Source organism: Protopterus annectens, chromosome 2.part1 (genome assembly GCF_019279795.1).
Source record: "Protopterus annectens isolate FY-2018-M chromosome 2.part1, PAN1.0, whole genome shotgun sequence".
Taxonomy (NCBI): Eukaryota; Metazoa; Chordata; order Ceratodontiformes; family Protopteridae; genus Protopterus; species Protopterus annectens.
The window spans coordinates 74,199,665-74,227,535 of record NC_056729.1 but is presented as its reverse complement, the minus strand read 5'-3'; the positions used below and the strand labels follow the sequence as shown (position 1 = coordinate 74,227,535).

At 43.0% G+C, this 27,871-nt stretch overlaps 1 protein-coding gene across 1 annotated transcript in view; it reads left to right on the top strand.

The window, feature by feature from the left end:
* Positions 1–27,227, top strand: part of LOC122794825 (RNA-binding protein 25-like) — a 121,066-nt gene extending 93,839 nt beyond the window's left edge. Inside the window, exons 4-5 of the mRNA XM_044063430.1 lie at positions 26,604–27,018; positions 27,163–27,227. Coding sequence (XP_043919365.1) covers positions 26,604–27,018; positions 27,163–27,227 — 480 coding nt within the window. The remainder of the gene's footprint in view (positions 1–26,603; positions 27,019–27,162) is intronic.
* Positions 27,228–27,871: the final 644 nt, after the last annotated feature.

The following is a 27,871-nucleotide window of genomic DNA, read 5'->3' as shown; positions in this document are numbered from 1 at the left end:
GGTAATGCCTAGGGGTGTCTTATTAATGGAGTAATTAGCCTGGGTGGCAGTTTTCCCAAAAGGCATTATAATGCATTTCTTGGCATTGAGTTTTAGTCTATGGCTTTGGTACCAGTCATTTGTCTGTGTTAGACCCTCTTGTAAGATATTTGTGTCATGGGCGGAATCGGTGTTATGTAGTCTTCTGCGAATTCGGTCAGGCAAAGGCCCATGACATTAGCTTTTACCTCAGAGAAGTAGATGCCAAATAGGAGCAGTGCCAGTACAGAATCCTGAGGTACCTCACTGGTTACCAGTCACTTAGTGGAGGTGGTCTCACTAGTCCTGACTTCCTGGGTCCTGTTTGTGAGCTAGTTGACATTCCAATGAGTTACGTAGGGGGTTTATGGCCAGTTTGATGAGTTTGTCAACTATACCAAAGCAGGGCATTGTATTGAACATCTTAACCAGTTCAAGGTAGGCAGTATGCACAGTTTTCCCCTCATCCATTACCTTAGTGACCTTCTCTGGTATAGTTGACAAATCACCAAACTGGGCATAAACTCCTACATAACTCATAGGAATGTCAAAAGTAGTAGCATGACCTTCCCTTGCCAAAGCAAAACTGGGTTTTGTCCATTGTCTGAAGGTTATGTTTGTCTTTGATCATTTTTGCATATGAGACTTGTTAGACTAATGGGTCTGTAGTTTCCTGGGTTGGCTGATGATCCAACTTTGTGAAGTGGTATTACCTTTGCAATCCTCCATTCTCATGGTATAAGGCTTGTTTTGAGGCTATAGTCAAACAGTGTCTCAAGTGGTCCTGATAAGTCATGTTTCAAGTTATTCAGGAGTCATCCCTGGATGTTGTTAGGCCCATTAAGGCTGTGTTTTTTTTTTTTTTGCCATAATGAGTGCCACCAGGGCTTGCTCCCCAGTAATATTTGAGGGGGGATTGCTTGTAGGTATTTCATGTGGGAGGCAAGAAGGAGTGGGGGTGACGTTTGAGATGAATTTGTCAGCCAGCAGATTCACTATGTCTCTCTGCTCAGTGAAGATGGAACCCATTGATCACAAGTTCGGCACACTGCTGTCTGCTACCTTTGAGGGTTGGACATAGCTGTAGAAGGCCTTATGGTTGTCTTTAGCCTTTGAGGATTTCTTGACCTCAAAATTGACCTTGTTCAACTTGATTACCCCTGTGGACAGTTGAAGGTCTAAGTTAAAGTGTTTGGAAGATCTGAAACATTACTTAAGTAAGAAAAATACTTCTGGAGAACTTGTTGTTTTGCTGCTGCCAAGTGAAAGAAAGCTGTAATTACTCTTTTTATCTGAGAAGAATCAGATGCATTTTTTTTATTTTGCAGAATTTCTTTGTGCTATGTATTGTACATAATTGGTGGTGGTTTATGAAAATATTGCCTGTTCATGTAGTAAGAGTAGATCTTATATTAGATTTTTTATGCAGTAGATAATATTTTGAGGTTTCCTGCTCTGAGAACTCTAGCTTGGCACATTCCTGAATCCTTTCTCATGCCCATGCTGAGAGGTGTGTTCATGTGCCTCTTGCAGGTGATGTCGCATGCTGAGCTAAGTGAACGCACCCAGCCCCTTTCTTCCAATTGTAAATTTCACTTTGCAAAAGATGCTGTGTTCTATACCTAAGTTATTAACATTTTCCACGTGTTTCTGTATTTGGCAGATCAGGAGCCAGGACCCTCACTAGCACTGTGCCTATTGCTATGGAGGAAACAATATATGAAATATTGCAGTAGATGCCAGGGCTTCAGCTTGGCCACCTGCTTGAGAAGACTGGGAGAATTTCAAAGCCTACCTCAGCTGTACGAAGGCTGAGGTTTTCAGAAAAACTTAGCATGGGTTCTTGGAAAAGAACAATTTGCATGAGCCCAGGTTAATGGCCAGACTGAAGCGAGAAGGTAATTGAACTGATGAACAAACAAGAGTCCCTTCCTTCTGCTGAATCTGTTCAGTAAGGTAGACTCACATTCCTCATGAATTGTGCTTTTCCCCTTAATGAGTGAAAGGTCAACCACTCAGTTAGTTGTCTAGGATAAATATTGTGTGCAAGATGGAGTGTGTGCATAGAGATGTATTCTTTAGGCCTTTCTCACCTAGAGCTTTTCCCTGAAGTCCACTGGTGCATATTTTGTTGGTGTACTCTGGACAGAGGAGTCTTCTTAGGTCCCCAAGCCATGTAGGACACACTGTGAATGATAGAGAAGGCTTCAATTGGTCCTTGTACACCATTAGAGCCTAATTGGTCATCCCAGTCACTAGATGCTTGCCATTTTCCATCTGGTGGAAGCTGTCCTTGTGCGTGTTAGGGGATACTCATTGGGAGCACAGGCTGATGCCCTGGTTTAGTTGAAGTGCAGGTTTCTTGGTAATTAACTCTGCCTCTTATTTTCACTTTCCAGAATCCTATTACCTCATCCTTCGTACTTGCCTTTCACTCACTTCATGCCTTATGTGCTGACTGAGCTCAGCCAGGTCCTCACTGGAGCTTACAGAACTCTGTGGTGTTTTTTTCTGTTCATTGTCCTGGGAAGTGGACGTTTAGGTCCATGAGGTCCATATATCGGTGAACTTTTCCCATTGCTTCCCTCCAGATTATTTTTTCTGTTCTTTGATGGCATTCTCAGGCTGATGAAGTCCTCTTTGTAGTCACCTAAAGTGCCTTTAACTTTCTTAATAGATATGCAGCAACCAGTATATAGGCAAAAAGAAGCTGTGCCTTGGGTTATCACCCCTGGGTATGTGCTGTTAAGATGCTGTTTTCTGCAGATTAAAAGCATGTGATTTTTTTCCCTCTGCCCTTAAGATGGCTAATAGCCTTTACAAGCCTCTTGCAGAGTGGAAGAAAATCATTAACAAGTGTCCTACAACACGTTGTTCTGCAATCTCTTTGGTCCAATGTAGGTCCCAGCAGTCAAAACACCTTTCCATCTTATTTGCCCAATAATGAATCTAAAGCTTTAGACAGGGTTGTTAAGAGAGAGTTTTTTCCTGTGTTATCTTTGGACTTGGATCCCTCAACTGTTGAAAGGCGTAGTAATGTAGTAAGACTGTTGCACTGGGGATTGTGCAAACATTATAATATTGAAGTAGCCTAACACTGGAAACATGAGCCACAAAGATGTGTTGTGTCTTTCGGCTTTTCCCGGTTAGGGGTCACCACAGCGGAACTCCGGTCCGCTAATGGTTGGCAGTAGATTTTTACGTGCCGAGTTGCCGGCCCTGACGCACAACCTTCAACAAAGTTACGCCCATTCACGCATGTCTCCACACAGAAGACGCTCTAGCTGAGAATCGAACAGGACAAAGTCTTACTGTGAGGCAACAACGCTACCGCAGCACCACCACCGCAAACATGAGCCACAAAGCATTATAGAAAATGGTGAAGTTTATATCGCATGGGATCATCCATTGCCAACAGTTCAAAAAACAGATGTGAGAAAATCAGATATAGTAGTCCATGAAGAGAAAACAGAAGTAGCATTGATTACTGAAATCACTACACCCACTGACTACAGTGTCTTGTGTACAGAGAGAGACAAAATCATTAAATACCAGGATTTGGAGGCAGAAATGAGGGCAATGTGGAAGAAAGATACCCAGACAGTTCCAGTAGTAGTAGGAGCAACAAGTCTTAAAAAAAGAATTTACAGTTGTACTCGGATGTTACCAATACATGTAACTCCATATGAATTGCAGGAGGAGTCATTACTAGGCACATTGCTGGTGCTGCAAAGACCACTTCTGGCTAACATCAAAGATTGAAACAATACTAATTTCATAAACTTTAATTATACCTTGACTTAGGAATGGGGTCCAATCTTGTCCTGGTATTAGAAACCCAAAAGACTTCGAGAAATTAAGAAAGAAGGTAAAGTCCTATTCAGAGGTTGTATACATATCATAAAGTTAGATTTAGATGAGGATGTAAAGGAAAATCCAGGCTTGGAGCTGCCTCCACCTCTTCAGCCTTTTTGGCTGCCAAATCCTTCACAGTTTCATTTATGGCCTGATGATGTGGATTTTGAGTGGCTCAAAGGCATTGTGTCTTTCTGGACACTTCTCCCCTTGTTTGGAGTCAAAAGTGTCATTGACCCCTAAAGTAATAATTATGTCTTCCGTATTCTGTATTGGTCTTCAGTTCCTGCTACGGAACCTGTTACAGTTCTAGATGGTGGAAGCTTCTGTGGGCAGGTTGTAGAGCTTGTGCTTGCTTCTTTATGGTTCAGGGGAATTGCACCCTCCACCAAGAAAGTGAAGCTTTGGTCAGTGTTTCTTGTCCTTAATGATCTAGAGGGAAAGCTGAGACCTCAGCCCCTCTTACTTTGGCTGTAGTCAGGCAATTAAGCCAAGCCATGCTATGATTCAGGATCACGTGTGGCAGTAAATATTTGTTCTCCCTGTGCAGAGGTGATGTGGGTCTGGCAGAGGGCCTTAAACCAGGGCATCACTGTAACATGCATTCACTTTTTGAGGAAGGACAACATGATGGCAGACTCCATCAGACACAAATCCAACCTCCTCTTGAAGCTGAGCATTCAGGAGATGTTCATTATATTGATCACTGCTGCAATAGCCTAAGCTATATGGGTTATATCCTGCCAGGATATAACAGCCAGCCATCTTCCAAAGCTTTAGGGCATCTTCCACTCACCCAAACCATTAGGCAGCTCGAACTAAGCCTAAAAAGACAGGTTTGGGTAACAAGCCCTTCAGAGCTTTCCTGATACCAAAGAGAGCACTCCTCTGCAGGCTTTCAATGATTGAGGGTTGGCTTATGCTCTTTTGCTGAGGAGATGAGTTCCTTTTGGGGAAAAAAATTCCACTTTTAATATTTATTATTTAACTTTACTTTCCTGGTTATGAAAGTTGTTTTTAATGTATAAGTTTGTGTTTTAATGGTCTGTCACAAGACTTAACTTTACTTTTAAATCGTTGTGGATTTTTTTCCTGTCAGTTTAAAAGTTGTTGAAAACATTTTAAAAACATGTCTTCTGGAAAAAAAATGTTTATTTTACTTTTGGGAGCTGACAGAATGTATCAAAGTGCTTTTTACTGTGTTTTCAGTGAGGGGGAAAAAAGTGATTATTTGGGACTTTGAACTTTCACTGGCTTGTGCTGCTTGGTTTCCCTGGAAAGAGGTGGCATTTTTGGCTCAATCATGGAGAAACTACTGGTACCATGGTTGCACCTCCTTCTAGCTACAAAAGGAAAAAGCTAAGCAAACAGCCTTTGCCACTACAGCAGACTTGTAATTTGCCTCATCCACATGTGGGTGACTCTGCTGTGGCTAAAGCTTGTTCCTCAGACCACTCATTTTGTACCCCAGATCCCTCTGACGTAGCACCTACAGCCACTAAGGACCAGGTGTTAGCCACATCCTCTGTGGCTTTTGGGGTCCCCTCATTGGGTAGGGGAGAGCTACTCTTGTCAGTCTTGGGATAAGGAGCAGGGAAGTCTTCCTTGTTTAGTCAGAATATTGTACCCATCTCTTGGGATGCTGGTGCTCCTGACATTAACAGCCCTGTTGACTCCAATTTTCCTGTCCAAAAGAAACAGAAAACTGAACATCCTTCGTCTTCTGCTGAAATTTCCTTAGAAAAGAGTGGTTTATTAGATCTGGCTTAGGGTATAATTCAGGTGATTGGCCCTTTTTTATAAGGTGGTTTCAGATAAAAGAAAAATGTGTTTCCTCAAGATTTTGTATCTGGTCAGGAAGATGAGGGGACAGATGCACAGTTTTCTCTTAAGATTTCTGATTCAGACTCCAAGGAGAGCATGGTATCTAATTCTCCCTGCGAGGGATTCTCTTACTCAGAGACTATTTCCAGAATGTGCTAGTGTTTTCACTGAGTGAATACTGAGTTTTTTTCAGTCCCTCTGAAAATACTATGAGCTGTTACAAATGGAATTTCCACAGTTTTTTGCCATCCCTCTTTTGCTGTCAGCATTTGAGGATGCACATATCACTGACTGCAATTTCCCTGATAGTCAGGTTCCTTAGGCTTTCAAGTTTTTATACACCCATCACAAACCTGACCCAGCAGCTATAGCTTAAGTTAGTTGTACTGCTGCTAAATATTTAGTTAATTCCAGTCCTTCCTTTTTCTGACAAGGATGGTAAAATAATTGACAGGTATGGGGTAGAAGTGTATGCTTCTGTAAGTTTGATTTTCAGAATTATGAGTTGTCAGGCTCATGTGTTAAAATTTATTCTGACTAATTCTGAAAGTATGAAGAAAGTTTTGTCTATAGTTTCTTCTTGTGAAGAGACATTTGCTTTAAATTGTTTTGTTACTTCCATTTCACATGATGTTACAACTCATTGTTTAAAGTGTGCATATGACTCTAATAATGCTTTTTTCAGGGGTATGACCATTGATACTGTATTGAGGAGGTTTGCCTTGCATTGTTCTTAGAACCTCCTAGAAGATGCAACAAAAATTATTTTTTTTTGTAATTCTTTCTTTGAATAGAGAGCTGATCTTTGGACCCCTTGCTGCTTAGGTTATCAGACGTAATGAGAGAGGTAAACTGATACAGGGAATATCTCAGATTTTTTAACCCTCTTTTTCCTCATTTTTCAAGGGATTCTGCACCCCCTCATCCAGTTTTGTCAAGAAACAAAATAAACAATCTCTGTAAAATGCTAGTAAACAAACATTTAAGAAGAAATGGAAACAGGGTTCCAAAAAGAAACAAGGGACCCCCAAGCCAAGCTATAGTCAAACAAGTCAGAGTGACTTTCTAAGGGACCATGCCCCCAACTGGCAGTCCCTTATTGCTTCCAGACACTGTGTGGATTTTCATTTCTCTCTTTGGCAACAGGTAGATAGGTTAAGACAAATGAGTTTTGTATTCATCAAGGTTACAGATGGCAGTGGGAGGAAATTCCTCCTTTTCAGGGAGTAATTCCTCATACAGCAGAAAAGACTCCTCTATTTCCCCTTGTCCTTCAGCATGTCTTGCCTTAGGGAGTAATAGTGCTAGTTTGTCCTTCCCAGTTTGGGAAAGGATTTTATTCAAGGATGTTTTTGGTGCCAAAGAAAGAAAATGCCTGGAGGCAAATTCTGGATCTTTCTTCCTTAAACCAGTTTGTGATCGTGCCAAAGTTCAAAACTCTGTCACTCATTTAAGTTTTCTATTTACACTAGATTTAAAATATGCTTTTCAGCACATCCTTATTCATCTAGACTTCAGGTGTTTCTAAATGTTTTGTGTGTCTGGAAAATGTTATCAGTGCTCTACCTTACTCTTTGGACTGTCCAGTTTAATGAGGGTGTTCAGAAAGTGTCTAGCTGCAGTTATAGCTCATTGCAGACTATGGTGTATCTCTATTTCCTTGTTTAGATGGATAGCTTATATTTGCAGAGTCTTTTTCAAAGTATCAGGAGCCTCTCTCTTGGGTGAGAGATCTTTTACACAAGCTGGGATTTCAAGAGAAAATTCAAAAGTCTTTTTTGACTCTTAACAATTGTGTTCCTGGGATGTCTGCTAGACACCGCAGTTCAAAGAATTTTTCTTCCACAGAAAAAAATAGATCTGTATCTAAATCTATTTCAGGGGTTCTCCACTCAGACTTTGGTCTTTGCAAGAGAGTAATTTACGATTTTGACTTATATGATCCATCCAGTACCCTTGGTAAGACTCCAAATGAGAAAGATACAATGGTATCTGAAATCTGTTTGTTCCTAGCACCATCACCCATTACCTTTTCAAATTACAGTTCTAGGGTTTGTCAGAAGAAAAATCACTTGGTGGTGATAGAAAATATCTGTAAATCAAGGTCTCCCCTTCTCCTCCCTGCTGCAAAGCAGTCAGTCACCACGGATGTTTCAGTCTTTGCTTGGGGAGCAGTGTCTGGAGGGATAAAAGTGTAAGATATCTGGGACAACAAGGACAGATGCAAGCACATAAATATAAAAGAAATGGTTGCTCTAATCAAGGCATTCAACTCTGTAAATCAACTTTGGTACCCTGGATCTCTTGAAGTTGTTACAGATAATACCACAGTCATGAGGTGCATCAACAAGCAAGGCAGATCCAGATCATTACCCCAGTAGAGATTAGATATGCTGCTTGGGATATAGCTTTACAACGCAATCTCACTCTAAAGGCATCCTACATCCCTTCTGAGAAAAAAATTGTCTGGCAGACAATCTGTGCAGGACAAAGGCATACCGCCATAAATGGAAGCTAGATCAGGGGTCTTCCAAGATTTGATCCATCTCTGGGTAGTTCCTCAAGTTGACCTCTTTGTCTCCTGTCTGAACAATTAGCTGGCAAAATTGTTCTCCAGGACAGTATACAAGATTACCTGAAAGACAGATACCATTTCATTTCCTTGGACAGGAATGTTCCTGTAGTCTTTTCCACCCTTTCTTCTGATACACAGATTCAGAAGGAATCCCCCAAGTTCATTGTGATGATTCCAACTGGCCCTGGCAACAGTGGTAGTTCTATTTGGAAATGACCAAGGGTAATTACTGTAAGCTCCCTCATAGAATGGAACTACTCACAGTAGAACATGGGTGTTAGATGCATTCCAACCCCAATGAACTTAAAGTGACTGCTTGGATGATAGGGTGTTAATTCTCTTTAGGCACCTGTTTACTAAGGATTTGCTGCAGGTACTAATGAAGGCAAGAAAACCTGCTATTAGAAGGTCATATTTTAGCAAATGGAAAAGGTTTTCTAGTTGGTGCAGACAACAAAACCAACACCCATTCAGGGCTAGCATTTCTCTGGTTTTACTTTATTTGTGCAGGTTCCTATCCTATGTCCTTACTCCTTTATTAAGATTTGTTGGCCATTTCAGTATATCTGCCCATGGATCCCACTCAGTTAGTGCATTCTTATGTAAAAATGTTTTTGAAAGGAGCTTTGCATAACACCTCCAAGAAAACTGGTGACTCCTCCTTGGAAATTTAATTTTGTATTGGAGAAATTTTCTGTTGCTCCATTTGAACCAGTCTATCAGGCTGACTTTAGGTTCCTAACATGGAAAACAGTTTTACTGATTGCTCTGATCACTGCAAGAAGAGCATCTGAGTTGCAAGCTCTTATGGTTGAGTCAACCCTATTTCATTTTCCACAGAGACAGGGTTTCATTGAGAACTAATCCTTATTTTATGCCTAAAGTGGTGTCTGAGTTTATTTTAAGCTAAATTATCCATCTCACTGTTTTCTTTCCTGAACCCAAAAAATGAGGGAGAAAGGATACCCCATACCTTGGGCATCCACAGACAACTTGGGTGCTGTCTTGACAGAACAAAATCTTTTAGATCTTCAGATCAGTTGTTCATTTCTTGTGAAGGTAAGAAGAAGGGACAACCTTTGTCAAAACAGACAGTTTCTTAGTTGTCTTAAGCTATTACCTTTTGTTATTTTTACCACAACTAAAGTATGCCTGGCAGTGTCATGGTACATTCTACCAGGGTCTTGGCTTCATCTGCTTTTTTTTTATTGTTTTTTTTTGAAAGGGCTGTATTCTAGAAGCAGCAACTTGGTCCTGTTTACATACTTTCACAAAACACTACAAGCTAGATTCCATCTCTAGGTATAGACCAAGCTTTCCAGGACCATCCTCCAGGGGCTCCTGGACTCTTTTACCTCTCAAATGTTGTGAGGTAGGATAATCTGCTCATATAGCTTGGGCTACTGCTGCAATGATTAGTATGCTGAACATAATACACTCTTGTAAGTAAACTTACCATAATAGTAGAAGTGTGAATGATCACAGCTGCAGTAGCCGCTCCCTCCCTCCATCCTCCCTTAGTTTCTTAAGTATGTTTGCAAGGGTGTGAACTAGTATATTTTTACTCCTAGCTATGTTTTCTCAGGGCTCAGCTTCTCTCTCTCTCTCTGTTGTTATGAAAGCTCTGAAAGGGCTTGGTGCCCAAATCTATCTTTTTAGACAGCTCAGCTCGAGCTTCCTAACAGCTTGGGCATGTGAATGGTGCTCTGAAGCTTTGTAAGCTGGCCAGCTGTTATATCCTTGGCAGGATATAACCCATGTAGCTTAGGCTACTGCATCTGTGATCATTCGAAGATCTACTGTTATGGTTAGTTTACGTAACACAGATGTCAGAATCTGCTGAGAGTGAGGCACCTTGGAGATCATTCTCTTTGCTACATGAGAATACTGTCTCCCCCCCCCCCCCCTTTTCTGCTTGGTTCAACAGGAAGGGGGAGTTGATAAAGGATGAATTCTCTCTGTGTGCGTCTCCTGTGACAGGAAATGCCTCTGTACAACTTTTTTTAATTCCATAGGATTCTTCCCCTAATTACAAAATTCAGTGGAAAAAAAATATCCTAATTGTACTTGGTGACTTATAAGGTTGTGGTTCCAGGCAGTACATGTAAATATCCTGGTACAAGCCAGAGAAGTCGCACTTAGTTGGTGCAACAACTGAAATCACTGTAGTGCCTAGGTCCTCCTTTAGATATCATGCTGTCATTGGGTCCCCCTTCCCCCAGCAAAAGTCATAGAAATGGTAGGATATGCTAGAATATCACCATCAAACAGGTTCTGCTAACTGCTGGTATTCTGTGCTGCTTTTGTTGATTATTTTGCAGGTAGTCCTGACCTGTCTCATGCAACTTGTATAACATGGATCTCATTTATTCCAAAATCTTGATGCATTCTGCTGGCATTTCTATATATCATAACTTTGCGGAGTGCAGAATTTTGGCCTGCATTGCTGAGTTAAGCAGCCTCTTAAAAGGGTTCTGTTCTTCTATTGTCTTTGAAGAACTGTTTTCCTTCTTGAGACTTAAGTATCATAGACTTTTCCATCCCCAATCTGAAATGGCTGGTTCACTGATTAAGTTAATCTCTTAGTAGGTGCTGTTCTTAATTATCTTGTCTTTTTGCAGGATCTCCCAACTGTAAGCACTTGTTTGTACTTGAACTGTACTTTTTTTTAACAATGATTTAGTACCCCTTATGACTTGTCCACATTTCCTACTGAAAGTTATTTTATAACTGCCATTAAACAAGTCCATTCATCTCCTTGTTTTCTTTGCATGGCCAGAATATGGGGGTAGAAAGGCCTTTCTTAACTTGAACATACATCATTGTCTCATGTTTTACTTGAAATGGTCATACTTCTACAGGAAAATGGAGCAGCTATTTGTTTACTTTTCCTAAGGAGCTAGAAATGGCTAAATAAACCCTGTCTAATTTGGCTGCTTCCTGCATTGCGGGTGTGCTGCTTTTCACTTGACCAGAGACATGAATGCTTCCAGCGCTTGGTTCAAAATGTCTCTGATGACATGTATTGAGACCGTTTCATCTTCAAACATTCTGCAAGCATTATTTCTTGAACTTTAATTTCAGGAGTTGGGCCACCTTTGGACATGCAGTGCTTTGACACTGCTTCCTGAGCCATTTCATGTTGCCCCTCCCCTTCCTTGGCATCCTAGGAGATGGACTTTCATTGCTAGGGATTCATTTTAACAGCTACCCAATGCAGAAGAGTTTTGAAGTCAGATATACCAGTTATGTAGTCATCATGTCATTTGGTCTATGATGAAGCCTTATGCAGTGGGTGTTTTTACCCTCTTGTCATCCTTGTGACAGTCCTGTCTGTGATGAAGACTTATGCAGTGGGTGTTTTTATCCTCTTGTCATCCCTGTGACAGTCTGCCCACCTTGCATCTTAAGACTATTTCCTTATATTTCAGTATACAGTTTTTATATTATTTTATATTTTTTGTTTGTTCATTCTTTGCTTGGCCGTGCTTACTCAGTAAATGGGGGCCAGATTGAGTAGTATGGGATCTGTCAGCACTCTTCTAATGTGACACATAGCATAGTGGCAAATGTTATCATGAGATGCTTGTACCCATTGAGCATAAGGGTGAGATTGAGGGAGAATTCTGAAATGTTATGATCTGGAACTATCAAAAGGGGAAATTCCAATAGTTAATTCTGGCAGAAAGTTTCCTTACAGATTAACAAATATAAGTTATGCTGTTTCTGTGTTGTCTCCGAGTAAAATGATGTAAGTAAACTTTGAATACTCTCTGCTTTCATATTTTGTATAATGATATGAAACTTATTTTCCTTGTTTGCAGATATGTTATAATTATCCAGAGTGAATCCTGAATCCGTTAAGCTGTAGTTTCTTTCTTATCATGAGATATTTTATATGAGACTTTTTCTTGTAATTCAGAAATCTGATAAAAAGTCTAGTCAGCCCACACACTAATGAGGAACAATAGACATTGTGAAGATGTATTTATTTTCTATTATGAGATTAAGGATTAAGGTTAAAATTGCTTAGAGAAGTAGGTACCTTTCATTTTGCTGCTGTTCTTTATAGTTTGCCACCTTGTCAGGATTTTTCCTGACATCCAGGAAAATCTGGGTCTGTGTCAGGAATTTGGGTTTTGGTGAATACTAGTCAGATATTTTTCAGTCATTCTGAAAGCCAACACATTTCTGAAGTAGACTTTCTCAAACTGCTTACTAGTTCACCTAGATTCCTATTTGCATTTAAACTGTGCTATCAGAAAAGTCTTCTCTTTCTTGTAAGTGGCACAATGGAGGTGTAACGTGACAGCAGACAGAATGAACAAAAACTCCTCTTCATGTTGTGTCTAAGCAGGAGTACACATGGATTAAAAAGTTTAAGGGCAATATTAATAGTCATTGTCTGAATGTGTTGTGATCCCCTGGGCTGTCTGTGAGTGAGTGCAGCTAAGTCACGATTCATAGAGGCCACTTAAGTTAATGGGTGATGGCCATTAATAAGCATAAGTAAATGAACTCATAATGAGATATAAATGAGAAGTGATGAAACGCAGTGTGTGTGCTAATGAAGCATTCTCTCACCTACCTACAATTCATATTAAAATTTCTGTGCCGTCTTCAGATTCATTGTAAAAAAAGAGTAGTGCATTTTCTATCTACTTTACAATCTGCAAATTTGCTGGTAGGTTAGCTGTTTTTATTGTTGACCATGTAAAAATGAAATTGTTGACTAATGGAGGAGAGCGCTCCATCTGGATGTTCCAGGGACCAGTTCGCTTCAGTTCATAAAGACAGGAGTCAAGCTTGTTTGGCAGCGTCCCCTACCAGCTCTCCTCTCGGTCTCCCCCTCCTCTCCTCCTCTCACCCGTCCCTCAGTTATTCCCACTCAGGGAGTGACCCTCTCCTGGGACTCGCTCTCCCGGAGCTGATTGGAGGAGGGATACTAAGCTAGTCGAGATAGCACTCAGAGGCTCGCGAGGACCTCCTGTTGCGGCCCCGCCAGCCCAGCGAACAGGTCCATCAGGCCCGGATGGCTGGATCTCTCCTCTCGAGAGCCAGGTCTGGGGCCGTGTTTTTTTTTCAAGCCTGAGGACCTTCCCCGACATTCCTACTGTTGGGAGGAGGCTCCCAGGGAGGCGGGGTACCCGCCAGGGGTCATTCCAGTTGGATGCAGTAGCTTACCGGGGGTGACTTTGGCCTGAAGTGCCCGGATGGGTTCGGATAGCGACCCTGGATCCGGGAGTACTCTTGCCTCCCTATGGGGGAGGCCGATGTCCTTCAGGATCCGATTGCTCCTCGGCAAAGGCAGCTACCGGGCACTCTTGGTTCCGCTTGGAGCCGGCTGTGGGTGAGTTGCGGCTCGTCGGCTCCCCTTTGGATCCTGATTGGCCGGAACCTACATCGAGATCCTGGACTCGAGGCCTGGTTCGACGGATCGGGAGTCAGCGCTCCGCAGGCACCATCTGTAGCCTCCTACTGTCCCCCCTTGGGACAGCGCTCCCGGCTCCGAGATGTCGGCCCTCGAGGCCGGTCCTCTGGATCCTGGTCGGTGACTCCAGGCCCAGAGGATGATCCCTGCAGTCCGCATGCTCTGAGGACCAGGCTCTTGACCCAGAGTCTCTCCACTCGGAAGACTGGAGTCAGGCTACGTCTCGGCCTTGACACGGTCGGCTTGGATGCCCGGGAAGGTTCCATCATGGCTCGCCCGAGCTTGCGAGGTGGAGACTCAAGCCCCAGAGGATGTTCCTCGCGTGCCGGTGATGAGGCATTGACCGGTCTGGGCCCGTCTACCTCTTGGGGCTCCCCGGTCACCCGGGCCCGTCTACCTCTTGGAATCCATGGAAATGGACCTGTGACACCCGTTGCCAATCTGCTGGGCCCGACAGGATCCAGTCCGGAGCTCTGGAAAAAGGCCGAGCGGATCCTCAACCTCTTGAGATGATGCGTTGTGGCCCTGGTGGACCTCATTTGCTCCAGAGAGTCCTCGAACGCGGACACCGATGAGGAGGTCCGAAAGGATGGACCCGAGCCACTCAGCCCTGTGATGGACAGACACCATTTGGGTAAAGGCTGAACCGGTAGGGACACGTTTTGTGGCCCGGCGCAGGAAGATTTATGGAATGTCATGGGTCATCTCCCGAGCAGCTGCATCTCCCCAGAATCCCGTAATGAAGCGGCCACCGCATTCACACTCCTTCTCATTTACCGCTGTCTCTATCCATACTATCGGGATGCACTCGCATGCATTGAGAGATGAGACCATCTCCCCAGAGAATCCACCCATGTCGAGGACGAGGACAAGTGCGCTCTGGGCCCACTTCCAAAGCCCCTTCAAAGCGTCATTTACCTCTGTCCCGCTGATGGTTCTGCCCTCACGGAAAATGACCTGAAAGCGAGAAGGGCCGGATCTGAAGCTGTAGCTTTCAGGCGGCCTAGCTCCGTCCCAGAGGCCTATTCCCCCCACCAAAAGCGTCATGTCAGAAGATTCCGCTGAAGGTTCTGCCCTCTTCAGCCTGCTCAAGACAACCACCCAGAGCGGCGCCTCAGGGTGGGGGGTCCCCCCGCGAATCCCGGGCAGAGACCCAGAGAGAGGGTCCTACAGGACGGGTCAGCGATGACCAAGATGTGGTGGCTGCCAGGCAGCACCTGCTGCTCTCCAGGCAACCAGGTGGTCGTGGAGTCGGACAGGGTGGCGGCATGGCTATGAAACTGAGGGCTCGCTGGGTTCGAGGATCAGAACCCAGATCTGAATGGCTTTTGCGTCACTTGCAAAGTTGTTGCCACCTGCTCTGGCTCTCCGATCGGTCCAGGAGGAACGCCCTAGCGGCATGGGAGTCCCTTAACATCAGACCGCTGATCCAGTCAGATCCTCCAGTCCAGATCCCATCATCGCTTCGTCCTTAAGCTAGTTGAAGTCCCTCAGGCGTTCCACCTGGTCAGCGGGGCGGCCTCTGCTAAAGAAAGAGCCATCAGTCCGAGAAAAGACCAGATCGGATCAGGAATCCACTGGTCTCTTCTTAATTTAAAAAAATCACTGATCTAGACCAATTTTATAGATTCTCTCTGAGACAAACATCCTGATCCCCGAATCTCAGGAACATGCGCACCAGGACTACTATTCTCCCTTACCCAAAAGGGTCTCACTGTGTTCTGGGGTCACCACAGCCCCAGGGTGTTCACCAAAGTATTAGCAGTGGTAGCGGCAGGAGGTTGGCTCAGGGGGTGCAGGTCTTCCCTACTACCCTTTCAGGTCCTTCCTTCCAGCTCACCACAGCCTGAGGTGCTACCGTCCATATTAGCAGTGAGTCTTCTGGGCATTACTCTAGGGGTGCAGGTCTTCCCCTGTAAATACAAACTGGCCCCTTACCGCCCCAACAGGCATCTTAGACTTTTGGCGCGAGCCTTCCTCCCATCTTGTACATTCTGGGCATTACACCAGGTCAGGGCCAAATCCAACCTGGCGCCCAGTCGGCTTAGGATTTTGTAGGTCCAGGTTCCTCCATGAGTTTAAAAGCCTTCCTTCTTGCGGCCAGGTTCTCCCTCAATATCGAAAGCTCCGGACTCTCTCCCAAGTGCTCTCTCCAGCTGACTCTCCTATGTATCATCCCATTGCGATCAGCAAGGCTTGCCAAGGTCTCCTTCCTCTTGCCTTCCTCCCCAGATCTCGCACGAGGCCGCCCATTTTGTGTACTCCCGTCTTACCCCTTGCGCTCTCCTAGCCCCTCTCCCGTGCGGGTGGGGGGGCGCAGCCAGGGGCCTCCCTGTGGTGGTGGCACTCAGAGCACTTCAGAGCGCCCATTTTAATCTTCTCCCCTCGCAGACGAGATGTGCTCTTAAGCCTCCTCGGGACTTGGAACTTTTCTACTTTGGACTTACTTGGCGGACGATTCAAGACCTGTCTGAGTATCAAAACATCTAGAATGGGACATCACGGGTTAAGCGTTACGCACAACTAGGACTTTTTTGATGGGAACAATCTCTTTGGCCAATCGCATATCCAAGCGTCGGTGGGCAATCTGTTATTCACCCTGGCGTCAAGCCACCCTCTTTGTCGACCCCATGATCCTTCAGATGGGCACAAGCCGCAACCGCTTCATCTGACATATTAGCGCCGGTTGGGATATCCCTTCTGGGATTCATTTCATCTCACTCCTCCACTCTCCTTTCGACGGTTTCAACTCCTCCTGAGCCTCACGCATATCTCATGCAGCAGCTCTGCTTCCTTCTCCAGATCTTTTTCCCCTCCTCAAACACCAAATTAACCGGTTTTTGGCTCTGATGCCTCTCCAGGCTTTTCTCAACCGGGCGCTCTGGTGCATGGCAGCCACCCTTTCTTCTGTGTCTTATCCATTCCCTCTCCTCTGTGGTCGCCAGTTCTTTCAGAGAATCCCTTCTAGATCCAGGTCGGATTCGATGATTCTCATCTCTCTCATCCTCCTCGACACCCTCGAGACACACTTTCCTGGTGCTGATGGACATCACTGCTTAGTTCTCACTCCAATTCTTGGATCTCCTATTCTCCATCCTGCATATCTCCAGTTAGGTGGACAACCTGGCCCAACCGGCGGCATAGTTCCACTCTTGATCCCACTAGGAAGTATTTTTTCCCTATTAAGAAGGCGATCCTGGTGGCCTGGTGACGTTCCTCCACTAGGAGAGTCTACTTGAGCAGTGGAAGCGGTTTTTCCTGTGGGGCGGGCGGCAAGGCCTGAATCCCTTCACGGTTCCTGTCGTTGGTGCGTCCAGGTCATGTCCTCTTTTTAGCGATGGTGCCCACAGTTTCCACAGTTTTCCTTAAAGGTGCGGTCCTTCAACACACATTATTAAATTAGTCAGACTCTAGTAAGGACTCAGCAATAAGTTTCCTACCCTTCCCTTAAGGTTCTTTCCTTCTCAGGCCCCCTTCAACAGTTCCTCCCTGGGATGGATGGCCTCAGGCTGGGCCGCCCCCTTTTTACCAGCCCGGTGGATCTCAAATCAAGAGTTGTCAGCCTCCTTATCTTACTAATGTAATTCTACCTTGACCAAGAGTTTTCAGGCTCAATTTCTTCCTGACTCACTTAACAATAGCTTCATCGGACTGATTCATTAACCAGCAAAATCCTTTCTTCCTACCTAAGCTTCAACTGCAAAAAATACAAAACTCCTTTAACCTCACAGCTCAACTAGAAATATGAATTTAAAGGTGAATACAATTTTCACTCCTTAGATGTTCACAGGCAGGCCATCCTATTAAACAATCATTCTATTTGCTAATTTGGTTCATTCAATTTCTGAAGTGATTTGGTGGCAACCAATTTCTAATCTTATCTCTGTTGGCTTGGATTTCACAGTGTATCCGAGGGTGTAACTGACATTCAACATATCTTCAAACGTTATCCTTCACGCAGGCAGCTAGGCTAGCTATAGATGATATTCGTGCAGCAGCCACGCATCCGCGTGGGCTTCATCTCAGCGCTGTTTACCTCAAGTTGGATGGATCAGAGCATCCTAGTCTGATGCGATGCTCATGATGCTCTGAATATCCTCTGGCCATGATCTTGTAGCTGGGGACTCTGTCCCACAGGTTGCAGACAAATGAATCTCCTACTTCAGATTTAGAAGTTTTGAAGTCCAGTGCTCTGTAACGTCAAATGGTGTAATTCATTATACTTCGCTCCATACTCCCTATCTATCTGGCCTTTCCTGTTTATTATGTGTTTATGTTTTACCCTTTCAGGGTGTTCTTGCTGCAAGCAAACTCGATCCCTGAGTCATGAGGGTAGAGCAGGGTTATTATAGGTGAGGGAGAGCTGAGAGCTTGGATCCATAGCTGGTAAACCATGCGGTTAGATCGATGATCGATCCATAACCCACAGGTTGCAGACAAATGAATACACCTACTCAGATGGAACATTATGGTGAGTACATAACTTCTAATTTCTCTGCCTTGATTCCTTGTTGTGTATCATTACTGCACATAAAATGCCACAGTCATACACAAAAATATTTGCTATAATCATCAAACAACACAATGAAAGTGTGTGCCATCCTCATAAAAAGGTTATGTGACACAAACCCCATAATTACATACACATGCAGAGTCCAGCCAAGTAAAGTTGTGCTGAAGTAATGCTTGCACTATCATAAATACATTCACATAGTAAAGAAAGCGGTTTAACACATCCGTCCTTTCATTAGCCCCTACCAAATTCTTGTAGTCATAATACTATTAATTCTTATTTATCAGTGACACACAGGAATCTCCCAGTAAAGACACATGTTGTGCCAACAAAAGATCCTTGCCACTTCAGTTTTAAATCCTTGCATTTCTACTATGTATGCTCAGTCACTAAAATACCCAGAGTAAACGATATTCTCACCGATCACTGATCTTCCCCTGCTGCTGTAATGATTTCCCATTTACAAATGACTGCTTACAGTATTCTCCAAACCCATTGTAATATGCCCATGAATAAAACAAACAATGTGATGTTGTCAGTCTCGTCTTTATTCTCACTGGTGGGTCAGATCCGGCACAGCCATTTCTCCAGCTCGAGTCTTCAGCAAAGCTCATGGGCTCTATTCTTTACCCATAATATCTCATTTGTCACACAGTGAATACGTTCAACAGAATTGCTCTGGGCTAAGTACTAAAGTTTTTTTTTCTGCATTTTATAAGTAGTAGTATTTCCTATTTCATGTTCTTTATCTCTCTTTGATAGTTAGCTTGGTAGCGAACTACTTCTTTACCCTCTTCTGTCTTTTTTTTTGGTGTCCGTTTTACTTACAGGGCATGTTAGGAATGTCCGTCTTAGTCAGATGGCATTCCTTTCTCCCTCCTGCCTTTTCTCTTGCTAAAAAAAAAAAAAAAAAAATGGTACTGTATTTACTATTTTACTGCCTGTGTGTGTGACTGCTAGTGTGGGCTGTTTAGTCTGTTTAAGTTAGAGGACTTTCTGTGTGAGGCTGCGAGTGATTGGCTCTCCTTGTCTCTCTCTTTTTTTTTTTTTTTATTATAGTCATGTCACAAAAGCAGGATAGTAAGCCCTTGGGCTTCAAAAAAATGTGACAAATGTGGGAAAAAGATGCCCCTTAGTGATTCACATATTCTGTGTGTGTATTGCTTGGGGGCCTCTTTGTAGGAGTCTTGTTCCATTTGCCATAATTTTAATCAACGGGCATTAATGGAATGAAAAAATAAGCTTATTTTGAAAGGCATTTTGAAGTTGCCATTCACTGAGGCTATATCTCCCAAATCTGACAAACCCAACAAAAGACCTTCATCGGAGCCAAAACAGAAGCCTCCAAAGTTATCGGATCCAAAAGCTGTGTTGAAGCTGACCTCTCCTTCTAGCTCTAAGACTCCCTCGGAGCGGGGAGTTTCATCAGTGCTGACTCTTTTATCTGAGCAGAGACATAGGAGCTGATCTCCCTCTATTGCAAATGTTTCTTCTCGGCTCCCTTCTCCACTTCTGTCCAGATCAAGGTTACCTACCATGTCCTCTAGGTCTACTAGTAGTTTATCTGATGAAGATGTGAATAGGGTCATAGAAAGACTCTTGAAGATACCAGCTTTGGCCAAACTATTGGTGGATCTGAGCCCGAAGGAATCGGACCACTCTCAAGCCCCCTCTGTTGCCACAGTTCCTCCTCCGATCCATCCCCTTGCTTTGGAGCCAGAAGATTCTGATATCCAGGATGTGTCGGTGTCGGGCCCACGATCCAAACCTTCCTTAGATTCGATACCTGCCCCGAGCGTCTCTATGCCTTCGGAGCAGGAGACCTCTGGGAGCCGACACTCCCCTGCTGGGTCCATGGAGACTTTTTGGATCACATCAGATCCGACTATGCCTCGGGAGCTTCAGCACTGGTGAGTTTGACTCCTACTTCTGCTTCGGAGCTATGCTCTATGCTCTTCTGCTCCGGAGATTCCTTCGGCTCTGACAACTTGTTTATCGGATCCTGGGAGTTCTTCAGAGTGGGGAGGGTCTGCTTTTGAAGCAATGAGGAGAGCTTTGACTGCTTCTCAGTCTGACACAAAATCTCTTTCAGGTCTTCCTCCCTCTTCAACCTGGGTGTCTTTCTCTTCTAATGTGGCCTCTCCACAGGTCTGCAGAGACAACAGGCCTCAGGATGTCCTTCAGGGTACCGCTCACTCTTCTGAAACCTTTCCAGAGTATCCCACTGAGGAGGTCCCTCGGAAGAGAATATGCAAGAGGAAGCATCTTTACTCCCCGGAAGAGTCTATCACATCTGATACTGACCTTGATGAAGCAGAAAGGTCCCCACAATCACCTTCTGAAGATGTCTCTTTAGGAGACATCTTAAAAATCTTAGAGAGGTGATTGATAGCCCTTCACCCCTTCTGCTGAGGAGTCGGTTTTCCTGAAGGCCTTTGTGTTTTGCCCATCAACTTCTTGAGTGACTCCTGCTTTCAACAAGCTCATAGAACTAATCTCGCAAAAGGCTTGGGAAACCCCAGACATTATTGACCCTACTTCTAGAAGGCCAAATAAATACATAACTGCCTAAAAGAGAAAAGCTTTTTATCAAAGGGGGTAGTGGTGGATGCCATGGTCGTGGCTTCAGCCACTAAAAGAGAACTTTCTGAAACCAGTTCCTCTGGCCATACTCCTAATAAAGATTCTAGGATGATGGATAGGTATGGGAAGCTCGTTTTCTCATCAGCGACCTTTGCCTTGTGGCCCCTGAATTATCTCACCCACTTCACTAGATTAGAGAGAGACCTGATTAAAGAATTATCAGACTCCCTCCAAGGGGCCGAAGCTGATGCAGTGGCAGATAAAATCAATGCTCAGCTCACCACCGAAAATTCAGTTGTGAACTCATCCATGCGAGTCATTTCTTATGGTACAGATGGAATGAGTAGGGCAGCAGGCTCAGGTATCTCTTAGAAGGCAAGCCTGGATGTACCTCTGCAATTTTGTTAAACCCTTCAAGTTTTCCTTTATCAGTGCCCCTTTTGATGGTTCATCTCTTTTCGGACTGAAAGTGAAGGAAATGCTCACCAGGTGTGAACAAGAAGGCAAGACCTTGTCTGCTGATAGAGTGCATTTTTCCACTCCTACCAGACCCTTTCCCATGGGTCAGAAGGCTAGTGGCAAAATGTGGTTCAGAAAATCTCAAAGGTCTTACCAGGACACACAAGGTGAAAGTTCCCCTAGAGGCAGAGGGCGAAACTCTAATGGAAGATGTCACCCCTGCAGCAGAGGGGGTCCACAGAACCAGGGCTTCAGAGAATCCTTCTTTGGGAGACCCTTCCAGCTCTCCTAAAGTGGTGCCCGATTGCTTGTCTCTGGAGGCAATTAGAGGAAGATTGTCTCTGCAAAAGGAAACCTGGCTAAAAATCACAAACTACAAATAGAGGCACGACATAATATCCAGAGGATATATCATTCCCTTCTGCCTTCCTATCCCCACAAACCGGTCTGTTCCAGATGCTCCACCCAGTCAAAAGGAACAAGCAACACTAGAGATTCAAAAGTTGCTATCAAAAAGAGTCACCCAAGAAGTCCCTGCAGACCAGAGAGGATCCAGAACTTACTCAAAATTGTTTTTAGTTCCAATGAAAACAGGGGACTGGAGACCCATTTTGGATTGCAGCAACCAAAACAAATCAGTAAAAAAGTTCCAGATGGTGACACTGCAGTTGATACTTCCATTCCTAAGAAAAGACAATTGGATATGCTCTATAGACCTTCAAGATGCATACTACCACATTCAAATGGACAGGCGATCCAAGAGGTTTTGCACTTCTGGCTGAGAGCCAGTCATTTTCAATTTCTGCCCTTTGGTCTCACTACAGTCCCCAGGGTGTTCACCAAATGTATGGCAGCAGTAGCGGCTCACCTGAGACACAAAGGATTCTGCATGTTTCCATATTTGGAAAACTGGCTCATAACGGCCCGACCTGGCATCATTTGCTCCAGTCAAGGGATTATGCCCTTCAGCTCTGTTCCTCCCTAGGCATTACCATCAACTATGAAAAGTCTGTGCTAGAGCCATCTCTGAGTTTGATTTTCATAGAGGCAGAGTTAAACACAACTACACAAATAGCAAGACTTCCACAGGGCAGACTAGACTACCTCCATCACTATGTGAGAATTCTGATCAAGAAGTCAAAAGCTCCCGCAAAACTAGTACTCCGGGTGTTAGGGAAAATGGCTGCAGCTATTGTACTGATTCCTCTAGCTCGCCTTCACGAGGATCTTTCAGTGGTTGTTCTTCGCTCAATAGTCTGTCTTGGAACTCCCAATGTCCCACAAGATTCTGATAACCAATGCCTGCAAAAAAGACCTTCAATGGTGGATTCATTCAAACTTAATGGCTCAGGGTCGCCCATTCATCCCTCCTCATCCTTTAGCCACGGTGACCATGGACACTTCCCAGATGGGGAGGGGGGGGGGCATTTTCTAGGTAAGACAGTTCAAGGCATCTGGCAAGAAGACGAGGCTTATCTGCATATAAATATCCTAGAGATAAGGGTGGTGCTTCTCACGTTGCAAGGATCTCTTCCTCTAGGAACGGTAGCAATCCAGTCAGACAACATGTCTGTAGTATGGTATATAAACAAACAGGGGGGAACCAGATCATACCCACTTTGTCGAGAAGCTCTCATGGTCTGGCATTGGGAGATAGCCACCGACCGTTTTCTGATAGCGATGCACATCCCAGGGATGTCCAGCGTCATTGTGGACAAACTGAACAGGGCTATTTTATGGCCACATGAGTGATCCCTCCACCAGAAAGTTGAGGAAGTGATCTTCCAGAAATGGGGCCAGCCTTGCTGCGACCTTTTTGCATCACCCGACAATGCCAAATGCAGCAACTACTTTGACAGGATCCCTCCCATGGAGGAGTCACCAAGGGATGCAGTTGTACATGACTGGCCTCCGGGACTTCTGTGTGCCTTTCCCCCGATTGCACTAATATCAAAATTTCTGCTGTTGGAGACAATTATCCTAATTGCCCGTTACTGGCCTTGTCAAGTCTGGTTCCCTTTTCTTCAGCCTCGTCTTCGGGACAAACCTTGGATTCTGAACCCAGTTCCGGACCTTCTGACACATCTGTTAGGGATGATTCATCCCAGTTTGGATTCCCTCAAGTTGACAGCCTGGCTGCTCCAGTCCCCGTAATTGCAAGGTTTCTATCTCTTTACTCTCCAGTCAAGCATATTTTATTGTCATCTCATAAGTCATCTACTCAAAAACTTTACAAAAGCAAATGGAAAAAATTTGTGCTGTGGGCCAGCAGCAACAGGGTAGACCCCTTTGCAGCACCAGTTCACACTGTTTTGCAGTTTCTATCAGAGCTTTTCAATGACAGAGCAGCGGCAGCTGTGATTAGAGTTCAGCTAGCTGCGATTTCTAATTTCCATATAGTAGAGAATGAGCATCCTATCATGTCACACAGACTGTGCAAAGTATTTTTGAAGGGTACTACCATGTTAAAACCACCATATAAGCATCCAACACCTCCTTGGGATCTCAATTTCATCTGATCTAATATAATTTTTCCTCCTTTTGAACCTTCAGCCACATGCAAGTTAAAATACCTTTCCTGGAAAACTCTGTTTTTTGGTAGCTAAAAGAGTATCTGAGTTGCAAGCCTGGTCAACAACCCCCCCCCCCCCATCTAGTTTTCCATAAAGACAGAGTCTCGTTGCACACTTAACCCATCCTTTTTGCCAAAGGTCATGTTGGAAAGTAATATTACCTAATCTACAGACCTCCCAGTTTACTTTCCCAACTTTCAAAATACAGGAGAGCACTCACTCCATCTGCTAGATGTTCATAGACAATTACGTTTTTATTTGCATAGAACTTCTGAAATAAGAAGATCTGACCAGCCTTTTATCTCTTGTGCTAAGACTAGAAAAGGTCAACCAGTTTCAGAAGTTACCCTAGCTAGATGGTTAAGTATGTGCATTTCTCACATTTATAATTCAAAAAACAAACCTCTTCCCAGTGTGGTTGAAGCTCATTCCACCAGATGTGTGGTCACGTCTGCAGCCTTTCAGGCTAAACTACCACTGGATAATATCTGCGCTGCAGCTACTTGGGAGAAACCTCATACCTTTATTACTCATTATAAAGTGGAGTTGGCCTTTAAGAGTAGAGCCTTCTTTGCTTCTATGGTTCTGAGGAATATTCTTCCATAAGCCACCCAAGAGTTTAGTTGCTTGGGAAGTGGTCCCACAAGTGAGAATAAAGGCAAGATTGACAACATAACATAAAGAAGTTATGTTCTTACCATAACGTTCCATGTGTGTTGTGTGTTGTCCATCTTTTTTTTTTCTCCCCCCCCCCTGCCCCCTATATATATATATATACATCTATATATATATATATATATATATATATATATATATATATATACATATATATATATATATATATATACATATATATATATATATATATATGTATATGTACAGGAGCTTTTACTTAAGTATCTTAAATTGGGGATTCTATACAAACTGTCTTCTATGGGCTGTTGGGGGCAAACAAGATCTGAGGTAATTGGGGAAGTTGCATTATAGGTAAAGAATAGAGCCCATAAGCTTTGCTTGAAGACCTTGAGCTGGTCGCTGAAATAGATCTGACCCACCAGTGAGAATGAATGACGAGATGGACAACACATATGGAATGTTATGGTAAGAACTTAACTTCTTTTTTTCTTAAAATTAACTCAGTCTTATGTCATTTTGAACAGTTTCATAATTTATAATATTGCTATTATTTTTTCTTACTTTAAAAAGTCTGGGTTTCCTAATAATTTGCCCCCCAACTTGAGTAATCCAAGGTTATAAGGTAGTTAAAGTTACGCATATAAGTTCAGGATGCTTTACATGTTATGTATGCAAATTAGCCCGTTTTACTTTTATCTCTATGAATTGCAGTAATACACAAATGCATACAGCACCTTATGCATGTAATCAGTCTCAACTTAATGCCTATCTTTTGATGCTTTGTGCTTTTGCCTTAAGTAGGTGTGTTTATCAAAATGGCTGCACATTTTCGTAGTCAGTGTGAATAGCCTCATCTGACCATATTTGCATATAGATGTAGTGCCACTCTTCACGGATTACCACTGCAAAAGTCTGTAAGCAGTAAGGCTGTGAATAGTACTCTAAGCCTTTTTTATGAACAGAAGTAAAATAATGGATCTGTTTTCCTGTTACATTGATTGCTGTCTTTGATAGATTATATGTGTTTTTTTTTTTTTTTTTTTTTATTTCACTGCGAGTAGTTTTGTAGACGAGCAAAATTTGATTAAAAATGTGAAGCACACATTACAGGAAATAGTATGCAGATAATATTATTATTTTTCTCATCTTTCCTGTATGATATTTTAGACCCCTATGCCTATCTAGTGTAATAGTTTCAGCAAACATCACATTTATCAAAAACAATAAGAATATTATAAAATATCTTTTAACGTGTAGATTGTTAAATATTTGCTCATTTGTTGCATTTAGTACATTATTTACTGTTTCTTGAAGATTGTTGCTAGCAGTATTACAGCTACCACTGAAAGAGAAGCAATGCACATTTACTTTAGTTTAGTTACTTTGTATGCAGAATATGTTAATATTAATCTAGCAAAACAATTTGAGTTCCGTATGCTAAACAAAATAAAACTAAAGACAGTAGGCTTTATGTTCAGTCATGAGAATTACAAAAAAATGCTGCTGAGAAAATGGAGTTATATACTCTGTGGTGTGTTTACATTATGAGTGATTGATGGCTGTTTGGTTAGGTAGTGCTTCTCGGAGCATAATTCCCTGATTTTACTTTTCCATGACTTCTGCTTCCTGTTTCTTAGAGTGTGATTGTGAGATCATAGTTTGTATGATGCATGTTCTTGCAGTTGTTTCTCCTTCAACAATTATGTGGCTGAGGAGTGTTAGTAAGGGGGTTGCAAACCCATGGGGTGCTCTTTTGTTTTTTGTATGTAATTGTAGTTATGTTTTCAGTTATTTGTGATCAAACACTTTCCTAAAATTGGTATCATATTGCAAGTATAATTTTATTTGTATTACTAAAACATAAAAAGAGGTCTTGAAGGTGGACATGTTACAGCAACTGCAACTTTGAACTACGTTCCTGTTTTTCTTAAGGAAGACATTTTGCAAAAGTTAAAATCAGTGAAACATTTGCAAAAAATATTTAAGGCAAATGTATGATAATTTTGGTGTATTAACTTATTATATGTCAAGCTGACAACATCCCTGAATAAATTACATCAGAATGCTGATATTTTCCTGATTTGTAAATTGTCATTCAAAGTTCTAGTTTAATTTTTTGTTTTTGTTTTATTGCAGGCAGCTCAAGTGGATGCCCATAAAGATGAGAAAGTTAGGGAAAAAATACATCACTCAGATAAAGGTTCAAACTTTGCTGATTCCCAAGAACGCAGGCACCATGACAAAGAGCGAGATGGCTATAAAGAAAAAGACAGAGAAAGGCATAAAAGCAGGGAAAGACACCGAAGCAAAGAAATGTATAGAGACAGAAAGGCAGAAGAAGAAAGAACTGGTGCTGGAGGAAGGGAAAGGCATAAAGAAAGCTTTAGAGAAAGGGACAGAGAAAATGAAATTGAAAAAACAAGGGAGAAAGATGGTGGGAAAGATCATCAAAAATACTGGGACCAAGAAAAGGACAGAGACAAAGAAAGGAAAAGAGACCAGGAACAAGAAAAGAACAGACATACTGAAATGGACAAGGAATTAAAGAGAGGTAAGGGAAGGAGAAAGAAAACACTGCATGAATAAGTGATCGAGAATGTGAAAAACACAGGAACAAAGACAATCTCCTAGAACCAAAAAAATGACTGTTTTAGGTAATATTTCAATTTATTTTCCTTTAATTTTTATTTCATAGGAAATACAAGGCAATGGACTCAACAGGCCATTTACACCTTGCCAGTACACAGCCTCATGGCATAGTCCCCCTTCTCAGGAAGTGCAAAGCAGGTCAGACCTAAACTAAATTTGAGTACCCATCCAGTCATCCAGATTTAATTTGTATGACACTAGGGTGCCACTTTTTTCATAGGTGAGTAATAGGCTAACTACCCTTGCGTGCCATTGTAAGCCAAGCCAATGTCCCTTTTATGCTCAAATTAATCTATCCCATTTGGTTAGAGACTGGCCTTGCCCATCCCATGGTGTATAAATATATTTTACCCCTAATGATAATAACTGGAATCTTAACCTAGATAGTTTGATAGGACCTATGAATGGGATAAAGCATTTAGGAGATGCCTGTGTCCATTAGTAGTACAGAGGCAGTCCTGGGGTAAATTTTCTGTTTCCCATCCATAGATCCAAATTGGACTTGAATATGGATGGCGGTGAGCTTTGTATTATGTGGATGGGGAGTCTGTTCCTGAGCAACAGTATCATCTGCGAGATGTAATTATCTGTCCAAACCATTCTGTTGATGTTACTGAAGAGGTTTGGATCTCTAGACCAAGGTTTTCTGATGCCATTTGACTTGCTGATGTGCACTGAAACCATCAGTATTGGTTCAAGGATGCCTTGTATGCCAAACACAGGTTACCTCTTAGGAGTTAGTAAGATGCAGATAA